General features: G+C 43.7%; 1 protein-coding gene across 1 annotated transcript in view; it reads left to right on the top strand.

Annotated features, from left to right (window-relative positions):
* The first annotated feature begins 2,160 nt into the window (after positions 1–2,160).
* Positions 2,161–16,294, top strand: part of lama2 (laminin, alpha 2) — a 106,854-nt gene continuing 92,720 nt past the window's right edge. The window contains exon 1 of the mRNA XM_019877588.1: positions 2,161–2,314. Within this exon, the coding sequence (XP_019733147.1) occupies positions 2,248–2,314 (67 nt within the window). The 5' untranslated portion in view covers positions 2,161–2,247. The remainder of the gene's footprint in view (positions 2,315–16,294) is intronic.

The following is a 16,294-nucleotide window of genomic DNA, read 5'->3' as shown; positions in this document are numbered from 1 at the left end:
GAAAGATTATGCTTTTTTTTTTTTTTTTTTTGGCAGCGTTTTTGCCCTGCAATAAAAACTTTATGAAGCTGGCACACGGTGAGTTATATTGGCAGCAATAAACCAGCACCGGAAATTCATATTTTCTGTTAAATGCCAGATAAAACTGTTGTTCTTTTTTACATTTTAGGTCATCCATCAGCCCTTCAACAAATGGAGTCAGACTTTTAATGTGCTCCATTTATGGGACTTCCAGCACGCACTAAATCCATCAGCACTTTAATACAGTGTATTATTTGAGTGTGTTTTTACATTTACATAACCCCCTACAGTGTATTTATTGTGAACCTTGACCCAGACTTAATGAATAACCATCAGCCCACTGTACACTTTGAATGCATAAAAAGTCCCATATACTGCTGTTTAAATTAATGCGTATGAGGAAAAAGGAAGGATTAATTTAACAGCGCTAATCGGGGTGTGAAATGTCTTTTGATTTTCTGCTACAGGCGGTTAATTGATTGCCAACCAATTGCAAGGCACAAATAAATAAATAAACTAAATTCCATTCACACCCACATTCACGCCTGTGGACAGACAATTCAGTCTTCACTGAGCCAAACATGCTTTTTTTGTTTGTTTGGGTTTTTTTTTGTAATGTGGGAAAAAGAAGTTCAGAACAGTGAAGCATTAAAGTGCAAATTCTGTGCAAAATATGGTTTAAAAAAAAATCTGTGCATAAAATCGAGATGCCTGGCCCTCACATCTATTCAATAATGGAGCATCAGTGCATGCGCTATCAGCCTTGGTTTCCATCCCCACTCCCCCCCACCCTCCCTCCAACCCACCAAATGTCATCCTTACAGAGCCAGGGACACAGTTCCATCACACTACAGTCATTCAGCGGAAGAACACTTCAACACGAGTGCTGCAATTGAGCGCGCCTCAGAATTCACAGCATAATAAGCTATTTGCATTACACGAGCACAAGGATGCAATCCAGTCCGTGCTTTATTTGATTATAAGTACGGCCCGCGTGCACGCCACCGCATTGTTCAGTCATTTTTTTAAAACACAATTGGAGCAGATGAAATGCGGTGCACGCCTAATGCCTTTCCAATGCGGCATTCTGCTTGGCACTGAAACAGACGTCATTTGTGTTTTGCATTTGTATACTGCGAGGAGAAGATCTTGTTGGCCCGGGCGTGGCGAATATCCTCGTTAATTTTGCATCATTGAGAATCTTATAAATCAAGTGCGAGTTTATTGATTTAATTTTCGGATTCCGCTGTCTTTGTCACCAGCTCTTGTGTTTTTGACAATTTGTTGTGAGACATGAACTGCCAAAACCTGACGGTTTGCGTATGGAGGTTTTAAGTAGGGAAAGGCCGATGACATGAGTCAACAAATTTTACTCACATTTGTTAATCAGAGACATAAGTCACCTTTTCTAAATGATTTTTTTTTGCACTGATTCCAAATCTACCCTCATTTTTTTTAAACAATAACAATATTAATGAATAAAAATAAGTCATATATTTAATCATATTCATGGATTAAGATTTAGTTTCAGCAACAGGTGGAGTTGCTTTCCGAAACGTCATAGCTATAAATTACAATGCTATGTAAAATCCGTATTGTGCTTGCTTTTATAGGTCAAATCTGAAAACAAAACGATTTTAAAAATCCGGGAAAAACTGTAAAAAAAATCCAAATTAGGAATAAATATGAAAAACGGAGAAAAATTGCAAATATTCCAGTGACAACCCGCAAATATGGAGGGGTTGCCTGTGGTTTAAGTTGTAATATCACCATTCACCACTAGACGGCAGAAATTTCTTAGTTGCACTTACACTGGGTCTCCTGCTGCCCACAACTCCAAGTTGATTATGCCTCATATTTTTAAGAGCACGTATTTTGCATGCATGCACATATTTTGACGATTTTTTTTTCCAAAGCATTTTTGTCATCCACCTGATTAGAACAACAATCATTGTCAACTGCGTCCATGGCATCATTGCTTCAAACAGCGTGTGGTGAGTGGTGCGGGGCAGCAGGAGGAGCCCTAAAACAGTTGTCAAGTTGGACCAAAACTTCTGCTTTCTGCATAGGACAACATTTCCACATGTTCCCCTCCGCTTTCCCTTTAGCCCAAGAGGGGAAGGAGGAGAGAGCGGAAGGAGGAGGAAGAGGAGGAGTGCAAAGTTCGCCTCAACTCCTGGTCACATTGGCGCGCCGGCTCCTCCAAAAACCTCACACGGGACAAACATGACGCGGCCCGGGCTGGTGCTCCTCGCCGCGTTGCTATGGCAATGCGGCCACGCGCAGCAAAGAGGTGAGCGTCTATCGGTTTGTCCGTCGCTCCGCAAGAGTTAGTTCGTGATTACGTCACACGAGGCGCTTTGAGTTCTTTACACGCTGTGTATTGTCATCAAGATAACTCGGACGGGCTATCATAGAAATCGATAGCTATAGCAACATTCAAAAACACCGCTTGATGATTCCTGCTGTGAGTTGTGCTCCTCTCATTTTCAAACCAATTACAGATGTGTTTATCAGTTTGTGTTCATGCAAATTTAACCAAGGTGCGCTGCATGACTTGTGAGTTCCCCAGAGGCATCATTGGAAATGTGATGTGAATCCAGTATTTTTTTTTCCCTCCCTCTCCAGGCCGTTAGAGAAATCAATATTTTCATGAGACGGATCCATCTCAATGTTATGTCTCTGAAACATGTTGATCCCAGACTGCTTTGTTAATGTGAAAGCTGCCACGCTTAGTTGGATGGGTTTGATAGAATGCTCCATTGGGAAATCTGTCAAACTTTCTCGAGTCGGAAAGCCAAACTTACTGCGAGTAATTGATGTTTTCTTGAAAATAAGTGTGAAGGGGAAAATGAGGGAATGATGGAAGGACGCACCATAGCATACCATTTGAGATAGAAAGATGCATTAAAAGACATGTACGAGTTAACGCAATCCAAAGTGCTCAAGCATTTGGCGAATGCAAGAACAATCGAAAAACATCAGAGAAAATGAGAGCGAATGAAAACCCAACGGTAAAAGGTCTGTCATTTGCGGTGGAGAGTAGCCAGCCTTGTCTCCCATATTGATTTTTAATTATAGGAATCACCCAGTTCTCCTTTCAGCGGAACAGGTTCAAAAGATCTTTTATTTTTCTTCTTGGTGCCTGATTGTTGCCCTGTTGGAAGGGTTTTTGCAGCAGAACGGGTTGCCGGCATTGGTGAGCGAGGCCTACTTAGATGCTTGACATGCGAGCAGTCGTTACAACTCCACTCGCTTGATTTGTGAGACATTCAGGGTTGGGTCCATACTTGAACCCTGCTTAGAAACATAAAACTTCACACGGCCCTCAGTGAGTCTCAAGCTTAATGGGGGGATGTCTGAATGATTTTTAAATTATTTACTTGAGTGCCCCTTTTAGTTTTTCTCTCATTGTGTTGTCTACAAGGCACTTTCACCTTTAACTGGAATAACAAGGAAGCTACATTGAAATATACTGAATTCCTTTCTGGTGACCCTCATTCTATAGAGAAGGCTGACCTGCGGACAAAAGTGAATTGATGATGAACTGACATGGGTTACCATTATATTATTTTATTTACGTATGTGTGTATGTATATCTTATATGTATAATATTTCATATTGCACTCAAGTCAGTCTGTATACTGTACAGCTATTGATTGATCAATACAAGGGTAGGCTCACCCCCAGACCCTTAACATAGAATGAGGAGAACGTGATAAATGACATTGTGCCAAAGACATAGGTCACTGGAGTGTTAACAGGTGTGTGTGTGTGTGTGTGTGTGTGTGTGTGTGTGTGTGTGTGTGTGTGTGTGTGTGTGTGTGTGTGTGTGTGTGTGGGCAAAATATTTTTTTAACAAATTTTGTAACAGAGGTGATGTTATGCACTATGAAAAAGCTGTACTGCCACTTAGTGGTATCTATCCCCAACTACAGTATTAGGATTCACACTGGAGTGTTAACGGGTGTGTGTGTGTGTGTGTGTGTGTGTGTGTGTGTGTGTGTGTGTGTGTGTGTGGATTATACTACTCCTGTGGGTTCTAAATTTAAACGGGTGTTAACGCTGGAAAGATGTGTCAATACTGGGGACTAAGGAGCCAAGGTAAAAAAAAAATCTGATGTACCGTTGTTTGTGTGTAAGCTGTTGTCACATGTTAATATTTGATTGGGCGTTTTCCCTTTGGGCCTGTGCCCAACAAAAAAAAAACAGCACATCCTTTGCAGACCAAAATCTAGGTCTTTTTATTTTTATTTTTTGTGCGTGCACACACCCCTGTTAGCTGGTTTGTTGTCAGAGCTGCACTGATAATGCTCAGGAGAAAATCAATAGTTAATTCTTCCAGGGACACAATAACTGCTCTGCCCACCTCTACTTTGCCTTAGTTAGACAGAGAGAAGGCGGCCATGATTTGATGAATTAGTAAGCCTGTCTGCGTGTGTGTCTGCGTGTGTGTGTGTACGTGTTTGTGCGTGCGTGAGTGTGTGTGTGTGTGTGTTGGCAGAGGCGCCTGCATCCGTACTGTTTACTAAGAGAACGCAAATACCTGTACAATTGGAAAACAGACTTTGGAAAAATAATAGCAGCCCCCACTGAAGTCGGCACACATTCGTTAATTTAGGCCGCATCTAAAACAAACTTTCATGAGTGTTGAGTCTGCACCGCCGCGTCAGTAGTGGAATCTCATACAAGGAATTGAAGTCTATTGATTCTATGCACGGTCAGGAAATGCAACCAAAATATGGCCTCAATTGAACTTATTCCCCCCTTCTGCATCGTTTCATATCCGATATTTCCTTAAACTCTGGCCATCAATCTGATCGCCGATGTCTCACTGGAATGCGTCATCTGAAAAAAACAAACACCTCACAAAAAACCCCCCAAAAACTAATTATCTCAGGGTAGATGCAATTGTTCACAAAGACAAGTTGAGCATCATTGCTTACCAAAACAGAAGCACGTGTGTAAACAGTGTCTGAGTTGAGTGTGGAGCTACCAAAAAGTTTTGTCGACTCTGGCATGCATATTAATCATGAAAACAATCTCCAGTTTCACTTGACATCAATTGCCATTCCATTCTGACCAAAATACATCCAAACAAAGGCCTTGGTGTCCTCATGACTGTTTTCGCAAGCCTTTTGATGCTCTCACAGGAAAAGAGCATCTTGTTGTCTGGTTCCTCTTCACCTGTTTGAATGTGGAGTGTGCGGGTAGCTCAGCCTATAGCCCTCTTTTTCCAAACACTCGAGGGCTATTTCAATACGAGCACCTCTGATGACTCTTTTTTGAGAGTCAGCTCGGTTTTGACTTGATTTGACTCATTTTTCTTTTCCAGACTGTATCGCCGCAAATGCTGATTAGTTATCATATTTAGAGCTCATACACTGGATCTCAGTGGTTCCACAGTATGCTCGACAAAGGGTTTTAACTATTTTAGCTAAAATGAAAGGGGAAAATGCAAACTGTCAGGCAGCTCCAATTTGACCTCTCCATATTTCGAGTTACTGAGAGCTAATAACGACACGTTTGAGATCCTCTCTGAACGAAAACGTTTAAAGGTGGGCTTGTGGTTTTAAGACTTTAGGGATTAGATTGTTTGACCTTGTGGCTAGCAACACAGAAGGCCCGACAACAGATGGACGCCCGCTGACCCTTGGCCACATACTCGCACATGCAGGCCTGCAGCTGCAAACCCCCTCCTTCCTTCTACTTTCCTCCATGTTGTTTCCCCCCTCTCTGATCTGTCTACATGCTTATATTTTGCCAAGGAGCTTCCTGGGGTAACACATGGTGTCAATAATGACCCCCCCGCCCTCACCCCCTACTCACACACACGCACACACACACTCACTCAGACACACTCACTTTCCCCTCCTCCGCTGCGGACAATTTCACATCCTGTCTTGCCTCCAACTTTCTTGACTGAGCCTCTCTCTCCATTCGTTCCTCGCCGCCCTGATCCACCTCGTTGGTGTATCCTTTTACTGACAAATAGCATTTGTACATGCATTATGAAATCCGGATGGACTACAACTTTATATTAAAAAAAAAAAAAAAACATCAAACATGTTACACTGATGGATTTGGGGACCATTTTCACATTCCCACTCATCAAAAGCTTTCTCCACTTTTGTGTTTGTACCATTTCATCATTTCGCCCCTTTTTACCGGCCCCCACTCCCTCCACTACACTACCCATCTCTTTCTCCTCCTGCTCGGCAGCCTCCCTTTCATCTTGGAGTTCGAATATGGCTCACAACCTCTGCAGCCATCGCCCTAGATCTATGTTTGGCATCACTTTCTTTGTCCCCGTGCTCTTTCGCTCTTGGTTTGTGGAGGCGCTGCTGGTTTGTTCCAGTTTAAAACCTTATGATCCACACTGAGGACACCGAGCCCAAGATGTTTTTTTTTTTTACAGGAAGAAGAAATCTGACACAGGTGGTTGAAAGAAGGCTTTAAAGTGAGACCCCAAGATCCCTTTAGTCTTTATTTCAATTGTTTTTTTTTTTTTTTAAGGATTGATTGTTTCCTGCCAAGATCATCTAAAGAAACTCTGGAATGCTAAGAGATGATTTTAGAAAAATAAATTAGCATTTTCCCTCCCTTGCAATCGAAGTTAGCAAATGTCAGGTTCTTGGCTGTCAAAAAATGGAGAAAAGCGCCAGTTGAGAAACAGCCAACGCGATGAATAGCTCCGCCACTCGTTTTCTAAGCACCATGTGGAAAACCACGACTGAAAGACTTCGACCCCATCAAACTTCCCTGGGATGCTCATGGACTGTGATTTTTGCAGACACGCCTCAAAATCTTGTTGAATGTCTTCCCAGAAGAGCGGAAGCTGTTCGTGGGCTTTCCACTTCCTGCAGATGTAATTGCGACATTTTCAGACTTGCAAAAATGCCCAAATACATTCTGGCTTATGTTTCTCTCAATTTGAAATGCGGCTGCTTTGTGTTAGAAGTCGCGCACGGGTTCCCGGCAGCTGGTTTTCGTGCGTGCTGTCATATGGCGATTCTCTCCCACGCATATTTGTTCAACACATGGTCGCAGCATGGTTTTCAGCGTATTGGTATCACGGGAAGCGATTCCCAGAGAATGTCTTGGAAGGTTTGTTGTTGCATCTGTTGGTATGCTGCGTGCCCTGCTGTGATGATTTTTTTTTTCCTCTCCCATAACCTTCAATATTAAGTTGAACTCTAACCTCTCACACTCGTGATCTTTGACCCTCTCGAACCACCCTCCTTTGTCTCGGGTTATCATAACCTTAGCCTGCTGTGTGGTCCGAGTCTAAATCCCCAAATTCCTCCGGAGACAAAAACAAAGAGGGTTTGACTTGATCGATGCTCCGTCCAAGTGTGTTCGAAGGACATGCTTACGCTCTTCCGGTCTACCAACAATTCTTGAGAAAATTGTTTGATCGCAGTAATTGCTTCAAATACTGTTTCACATCTATACGGAGAAATATTATGTCAAGGGTATGCTAATTTTTGCCATTTTCATTTGTTTGTGTTTTTACATGATTCAATTGGAACACAAAGAAGTGACTTTTGTGGGTTAATGGTGCAGATAGTTTAGCCTCAGTGTTTGAGTGTGCACGCAGCAAACCGAAGAGTGGAATTTTGATCGAGTCAATTAAAAAAAAAAGATTATTTATCCCTTCCTCATGGCGGTTTAGCCAGGAAAAGACCGACAGCAGCAGGAGGCAGCAGGGGAAGGACAGGACCGGAAGGTGGGAAGGAGGAGGGAGGGAAGGGGGGGGGTGCTCATTTCCTTGTGGCAAAATCTGGACCACCTCACTTTTTTTTTTTTTTTTTTTTTTTTTTTTTTTTTTTTAAAAAAAAAAAAAAAAAAAAAAAAAAAAAAAAAACAGCTTCACAAGTACTGTTTAGCATGAGCGTGCACAAGTTGACAGGACTCCGGCTGTAGAGCTCAGGCCGTGCAATGACTTCAATTTTTATTCGAATGACTTACCAAGTACATTTCAGTACATGGGTGACTTTGAATTAAAATAAAAAAAAATATATCTATTTATAAATATACAAATCACAGCGGGCTTTGTTTGAAAAGCGAACCACTGAATCAAAGAATTCCGATGTCTATCTCTAACCGGCGCATACGTATGCAGTGCACATCGGCGCTCTGCAGCTCAGCTCCTTGGTAGAAATGAACGCACACGCACACAAAAAGAGACAGCAAACAGAAAAGCCATTATTTTCTTGCTGAATGTTTGTGTGATTCCGCTGATAAAGCATCAGAGAGAATAAGAGTCTATCAGAATGGCCAGGTTGGTTTTAGTGCATTCATACTTGTGTGTGCGTGTGTGTGAGTGTACACAAGCAACTAAGACAGAGAAAAATAATGCAAGAAGAGGAGGTAAGGTGGAAAGAAAAAAAATAAAAGTTTCTGCACACATTTTGATTTTCCATTACACCCGTGGCTTTTCTCACCGATACGGCGTGTATGGATGAGATACAGCGAGCGGGAGAAGTCTGTATTCAGAACTTCACATTTCCATTAAGTTTTTCTATTTCCATTATTGCGGTCCAAGGCAAACCCACCGAGAGGCTAACGCAGAGCAAATGTTCACGTTTGACAAAAGATGAAAAATGGGGAAAATGTGTGTTGTGTGTGTGCGTGCCCGTCCATAGGGATTTTGCAGTGGCGGAACAGTCCTAGACTGGCCGCACCTGGGAATCAGGGTGTTGATGTGCGCGAGGTTGGGAGTTAGTCACGTTCCTGTGGAGGACACAATGAGTATTTGCCATGTTTTCCTTTATTAATGATTATCTGGACGGTTGACCTTGACCTGAAAAACTCCTCGGCCAGCAATGCGCAATAACTTCCGAGATTCCTTTGGCTTCAAGTCTAGCGAGATCGCTCGAAGACAGGATGTAATATCAGTGAGTTATTTGGATGTTTCTCTTCTCGCTGACCTTGTTTGGATCTGCGGAGGATAGCCGACCTAAGCGTTCAGCCCTGCCCCAAGCTATGACGGTGGGTGGTCCGTCAGCACATTTATATGCTTTGAGAAACCCACTCCTCCATTCGAGCGAACCAACGTGCCCATTGTTTTGCGAGAGACGCCATGAAGAAAGGCCCTTTGTTGGTTTGCTTGCTCCGCCCTTGATCGGGAGATGCTTGTTTGTATGCGATCAGCTAATTCCGTGTCAAAGGGCCAAAGCCTCATGAAATCCACACTCAAACCCAACAATTAAAAATGACTCTCCTCTTGAAGGGAAAAATCAATGAAGATGACTAAGAATGCAGCCACTGTCCCTTTAGTCACGAGGGTTTCATCTCAGGGTTTTAGTTTTTACCTTGAAACACGTTAGCACCAAGCGGTATGGTTTAGCTCGAATCAGTAAAACCTGATTGGGCTTGCCGTAGCTCGGATTCATCTGTGACATCATGAAACAAGGACCCTGTTCCAAATGAGCAGACATTAAGGATTCCCCCAGCAGATCTCGAAAGCTCCGACTTATCCGGATTTTGTGGATGCTTGATAGCAAGATGGCTGAGCAAATAACATTTGACCCGTTGGGAAATATCTTGGGGGGCTGGGGGGGGGGAGGGGTATACTCTGAGCTTCAAATTAAGTTCCACGCACAGGTATTAAAACAGCGCCGCTGTGACCTTAATGTCAGCATTATCCACGTTCGCTAACTTTTTGGAGTTGTGGTCGAGCGCTTTGGTAACGTGTGGCAAAATGACCCGCTCTGAGCAGGGAAAACCGTCCTTGCCAGCGCAAAACATCTTCCCACAGTTGGACCCGCTCTTCCATCATCAAGACAAACTGTCGGCCAAAGCCGAATGCAAATTTGGATGGAAATACATATTGGGGCCTTGCGTAAGCTAATGAAAATAATGTCACGGGGATAGCGCTTGGGAATCATTGCTGAAGGCGGTTCAAGAAAATATGATTGTCTTCGCCGGGCAGTGTATTTTGTCTAAAGTAGCGTGCGGAAGGCGAACATTTCATCACTATTTCACGACAGACATGTCTCTGCTGTGCGTCATCATCAGCCTCTGCGGACCGAAAGTAATCAAACTATGTTGTACGCTGCGCTTCGCTGTACCGCCGTAGACTATTTTTCTGTGCTGCTGGGTACACGTCCACATGTCGAGCATTTTCTTATATTGCAAACACCTTCCAGGGATTGAGGCTCTTTTTGAATGACTTCACAAGACGGAGTGTGTTGTAATCGAGGATCCAGATTTCATCTACTGGCTTGGGCAGTGCTCACTGTTTCCCCCCCCCCCAAAGGCTCCCTTGTTTATTTGTGTGTGCGTATGTGTGTGGGGCGGGAGGGGGGTTTCTTTGCTGAGGCAGCATGTCTTCACCCGTGGTCGGCTCACGGTCCAAGCTGGTGATGCATGGAGGAATCAGTGTTTCAGTAATGAGCAGAATCAGCCTCCGTCCACTGTTTACCTCTTTCACTTTTTGTCGAAAATAGATTCACAGAGGCGCGGGAGAAAATCTCTCCGTTTTCCTTCATTCTCAATACACGGACAACAGGTTTATCAGTCATTTTTTTCCATTCCAACAACCTCTTCTGGTTCCATCTCAAACCAAGCGTCCCGTTTCACATTTGTCTCATTTCTCTGACCTCATTTGTTATACTTTTTCGCTTTCCCCCCACCCCCAAACCCCCCCCTTCTGCTCTCTCCTGCCCATAGGGCCACATTCATAACCTGTACCCATTACCCACCAAGCTATTAGGTTTTGCTAACAGTGATATCCATTGGCTGAAAATCAATGTCTATCCAGGGAGCAGTTTGTCCGTAGTGCCACTGTAATGAATGCTTTGTGCTCCGCTACACATGTGCACAAACACGGTTGCATTCACACAAGAGTGTGCGCGCATGTGTGCGTTTGCACCACATGCGCGCACACACGCACGCAAGTGAGCGTAACTTCAGTGGAAACGCCTCGGAACTGTCTTGTTCTGATAAAACTCATGTGGAAACACCCTGAATGGTGTGTCCTGGTTCAACATCTTTGGAATATGTGATTTGACAAGAAAAAAAAAAAGGCATCCTGTAAAACTCAAGTGCATTAACACGGTCATAAATATCTTTGTGTCAAACACACATCTCCGCTGCAGTCAATAGCGTGAACATTTCCCCTGCCGGGGCATTGAGCGCATGCTTCAGAGCAGCTATTAGCAGAGGTGTAGTCATCAGCGGAGCCCAAAATCAGCGAGTCAGCATTCCGCAGTCCAGCTCTGTCCTGATCAATAGCCATCCTTTCATCCTGTGTGAGAGCCCAGCATTAAAAGCATTGAACCGAGACATCACTTGAACTGATTGTTGTAACTTAAATATGTAATAATGGTCAAGTCGTTTGGTATAGGGGGAATACCATCTCTGTTGCAGCCTCGGCGACCTCACTTCACTTATTTTTCCCTTCTATAATCTCGTTAGCTTGAGCTAATGAACGCACAGCAGTGCATGCGTATAATTCGACCCACCACAAGTGTGTCAACAGGTTTCACTGGGACCGGATGTCCAAACTCTGTTTTTGATGAACGTCTGAACATCTGCCTCCACCCCCACCCCCGCCCCCGATTCATTCTGGCCTGAAATGATTGGATCTCATGCTCAAATTGTTGGCTGACATCTGTTAACAGGCCGTGAAGTGCTTAAGTTACTTCGCCGCTCCTCCGCTTGCAGACGGCAAAGCGCTAACAGAGACGGATTGCCATGCGAGCGTCCATAAGTCTTCCCGAGATTGTTGCATACTCTCGAGAACGACTTTCTTTCGGCTGAGAGATTGAATTTGTGTGGCTGGCCTGTCAATATTCCCCGTGATTACTGACTCTTCCCCGTGCGCATACTTTGCTGATTGTACCCTATGGACACTGCCACTCAATTTGTGAGTCCATGGTGCACTTTTTGTGTGTGTGTGTGTCAGTCATTGGTCAAGTGAGTCGGGAACAGAGGGGAGTACAGCACAAAAATGAGACCGGGGCGCAGTTGAAAATGGGAAATAAGAAGGGAATAAGAAATAATAAAACCCAGAAGAGCGCTGAAAAGACAGCAATGAACGCGATTAACGTTTGCTTGCCTGTTTGTTCAGTTCAATCTCCTCGGTAAACTCCTTCCTGCGCGCAACTCGTGCACGTCCATCTGGATTTCCAATTACCCAGAATCCCTTGTGTCCGCACTGGCCTCATCGAGTAAATGATGTTATTTCCTGGCCTGTCTAATAGTACATGTACTCAGTCCATATGAGCTTGTGCGCACGCTCATCTCCAAAAAACAGAAATGGAACACTGATATTTGAAAGCCACAAGTCAGCCCGTAGCCACTCGCGTACCTGCCGTGTCTTGCCAATGTCCTTATCTCATGCCTCGACAAAGCATCCTTAAAAAATAAACACTCACACGACAAACACGATGGAAATAATCTCCAATAATCTCCATATAAAACTACACCGTCAAAAGTGTGATTTCAAAATTCCGACGACTCTTGCAAAGGCTTTCGCTGTCGCGCCGCGTAGACCTTGGGCCGAGATCTTGAAACGCTTTGTCATACCACAGATGGATGCAAACGCCGCCGCCATCTCTCAATACTACAAAAGTCATATGAGCTTCAAGTACCCTTGCAGAGCCTCAACTGCCGCAAGGTCAAGATGCCGTCGCGGAACGTGACTACATCTCCAAGCGAGACTTTTCACTCAAAGCTGGAGCAATCAGCAGCGCGAGGGACCGCGAGTACTGCGCTCAAGATAAATACCAAAAGTGATATTGTCGCTCCTGCCTATGCCGCGTGTGTGTTGGCTTATTGTGGTCGTAGCAACGAGATGAGATTCTTCACCGGGAATAAATCTCTCCTGGGCCCAGAGATCAAGTTGCTCTCCTGTAAATCTGCTCAATGGCATGTTTTCATTACCGAGCCCAACATATTCCCCCCCGTATCCCCCAGACGGTGTAAAACGTGTGTATTTGTTTGTGTTTATGTGTGTGTTGCAGCCTTGGCTGATGACTGGGTGAGTGCATCGCAAGGCTAGCCCAGATGAGTTCCTAACTTAAATCATACATGTGTAGTTCAGAGGTGCTTGGAGATGATTTAACAATGTCCTCATCACTGCCTCATCAGGTATGATGTGTGTGCGCGTGCGTGCCCCCCCCGCGCGCGCGCAGCAAAGGGACCAGTCGTAACACGGCTTGATAGATTTACTACAAGATGTCCTGCCCTGGCTTAAATCACTCCAACCACTTATCCAGGAGTAATTGCACATAAAGATTCTTGCTCCACTTCAATTTTTTTTTTTAAAGATCCAAGCGGATTTTTTTTCATTAAAAGTTCACATGGTACCTTTTCAACGATGAAAGAATGTAGGTGTTTGATTGACTGGCTGTCCAATTTGTAACTTTCCAATTTTGATGTCTGTGCCTGACAGCGGTGGCTTTATGCTGGGCCTTTTTTTTTTTTGTCTGCAACATGAATTTAATTGCTGGGAGAACCACAGGGCATCAAAACCCCCTTGTGCGTGTCTTTTTGCGAAAGGGGGTTGGGGGGGGGTTACCCGCGTATAACTCGGTGGTTTTCCTGTTTAGTCTGACTTTATGACCGTCTGGAAGAGGACATCACTTACAAAGATCAGTCCCACCACAAACACACAAAACGAGAGATCACGTGTGGAAGAAGAAACTCACAAACACACCCACCCACACACACACACACGTCACCTGCACGCCATATTTTTTTAAACATTTGTAAATTCTCAGAGGCGTTTCAGAGGTATATCAGATGCCAAGTATCGTTTGCCGTCCTTTATAAAGATACTTGAATTTATATGACGTCGCTACTGTGGCAGTCAGATATAAAATAGTCACCGGGGGGCTATTGGCAGAGGAGGGGGTAAGATGTTGTGGTGCCGTTGTGAGTCAATGGAATGAAGTCTAATTGGAAAAAAAGGCGGGGGGTGGGTTGAGGAAATAGCCTGACCTTTTCTGATCCGCCCGCAGTCGTTCCTCCTGTCTTTCACATGCGCTCTCTGCTTTTTATTTTGTTTGTTGAATAAATGATTCACGGCAGTATTTCTACAATGGGGCGGCTGTTTGCTCTGGGTTTTCATTTTGGAGCTTCATTCCAAACTTGGATGAGATGTCAAGGCAGGAAGTCCGAGTGAGAGGAGGATGTTGACTTAGTTTTCATTTCTCCTCAAACCTTTGGAGCTGGAGGGGGGGAAAGTGACCACCAAGAGATAGTGAAGGCGAAATCATAGGATATTTTGTTTTCAATACACTTTGGTGGGACTGAATGTTGTGCTTGTTTGTGTAATTGAGTGACGCATAAAGTTATTAGATGATTCCGGAAGTGACGCAACAGCGCCCAGTGTGGCGCCTCAGTCCAAGCTGTAGCTTCAGGAGTAAATTGCATTGTGGTCCTGCTTAATTAACAATCAATAATTAACAATTCAATATGAATATTTCACGTTATTTTTCTCTTGCTACTGTGTGGAGTGCTCAAGTTGTTCCCCGATTTGTTCCGAGCCCACGTTACTTTCCGTGTTGTTATTAAAGCGACGTTTTTTCAGGTGAAACTTTTTACACGTGGAGTTGAATAGGGGGGGGGGGAAGTGACCACCAAGAGATAGTGAAGGCAAAACTAGAGGATATTTGGTGGTACTGAATGTTGTGCTTGTTTGTGTAACTGAGTGACGCATAAAGTTATTAGATGATTACGGAAGTGACGCAACAGCGCCCAGTGCGGCACCTGCGTCCAAGCTGCAGCTTCAGGAGTAAATTGCATTGTGGTCCTGCTTAATTAACAATCAATAATTAACAATTCAATATGAATATTTCACGTTATTTTTCTCTTGCTACTGTGTGGGGTGCTCAAGTTGTTCCCTGATTTGTTCCGAGCCCAAGTTACTTTCCGCGTTGTTATTAAAGCGACATTTTGTCGAATTTAACTTTTTACGCGTGGAGTTGAATTGTAAATGCTTGTTTGTTGCGCAATAATGTCCGAGACAGAATGCGACTTCACCACGGCTCCCACCATACTGTGTTGAAGGTAATGTTTGTTTCTTTTCGGTTTTTGCTGTATCTTGACGTTCATGTTATTTTTCAGAATCGTAGCTGATTGTATTATTAGTGCGAGCCCGCAGTTCGCCGTGGCCGCCTTGAGCAATTTAAGACACAATGGTCATGTTATTGTCCAGTGGGCACAATCAGCAGCCTTTCACATCAATTGCTTTTTGATATTCCTTTTCGGTAATAGATTTCCACCAACGTAATTGAAAAATAGCCAGTGAAATGTCTTTTTTTTTTTTTTTTTTTTTAAATTGAGGCCTTTATCTTTTTTTTCCCCCCCGCGAACCTTAGATCATGACTCTAATCTGATCGTACCAGATGTTCTACCACTGTATTTGTCCCTTAATACACCTCATGAATAAAAGATGAAAAGCTGGTTACAAAAAAATAAAAAATAAAAGAAATAAATAAAGGCAGCAATGATGCAGAGTATTAATGAGTCCTGCTGTGTTCAGTTGGCTGCAGGGATTTAATGAAGCGACTGGATGTTTTCAATTGCGAAAGCAGCTTGTGAGCCTCAGACACAATCTGATCTCATGGTTTCTGTAAGTTGTTTTCTTCACCTTTCACTCGGTGACGGTCAGCCGCAACCAGTCTAATTTTTAGACCGTGAAAATGTGTTGCTCTGCATGTGCTAGCGTCTGGAAATTCTTGCCAATGCAATTACCAGGTCCTGCAGTCCTGTGGTCAGGCAGAAACTCTTTCAAATTTAGTTTATTGTGTAAAGGTAACTTGTTGTTTTTAGGCCGTAAGCGATTTTCTTCACCTTTCACTCGGTGACGGTCAGCCTCAACCAGTCTAATTTTTAGACCGTGAAAATGTGTTGCTCTGCATGTGCTAGCGTCTGGAAATTCTTGCCAATGCAATTACCAGGTCCTGCAGTCCTGTGGTCAGGCAGAAATTTCAGAAATATAAAATATATTTAGATATGCGGGTTGAGGTGTATTTGCTGGTCGTAGATGGCTTAAAGGTCACTTTCTATTTGGGGAACCGGCACTCGAGCCTGGCAATGATCACTGATAAGAGGTGATTGTTAAAAAAAAAAAAAAGAACAGGATGGTTTTTGGTTCAGACCGAAAGGTGACCACCCTTCCTTTCGGGCCTTACGAATAAATGTGGCTGAGGAAATCACCGAGCTAAGCATCCATTCATTCATTTCCTTTGGGTGAACGCACAACAATTAGCGGTGACAACCGTCTTGCATTTTATCGGCCACCATTAAAATCCAT

This window comes from Hippocampus comes, unplaced genomic scaffold, assembly GCF_001891065.2.
Source record: "Hippocampus comes isolate QL1 unplaced genomic scaffold, H_comes_QL1_v1.1 scaffold69, whole genome shotgun sequence".
NCBI lineage: Eukaryota > Metazoa > Chordata > Actinopteri > Syngnathiformes > Syngnathidae > Hippocampus > Hippocampus comes.
Note: the sequence above shows the minus strand (reverse complement) of the source record. Positions and strands in the feature narration are given on the sequence as shown.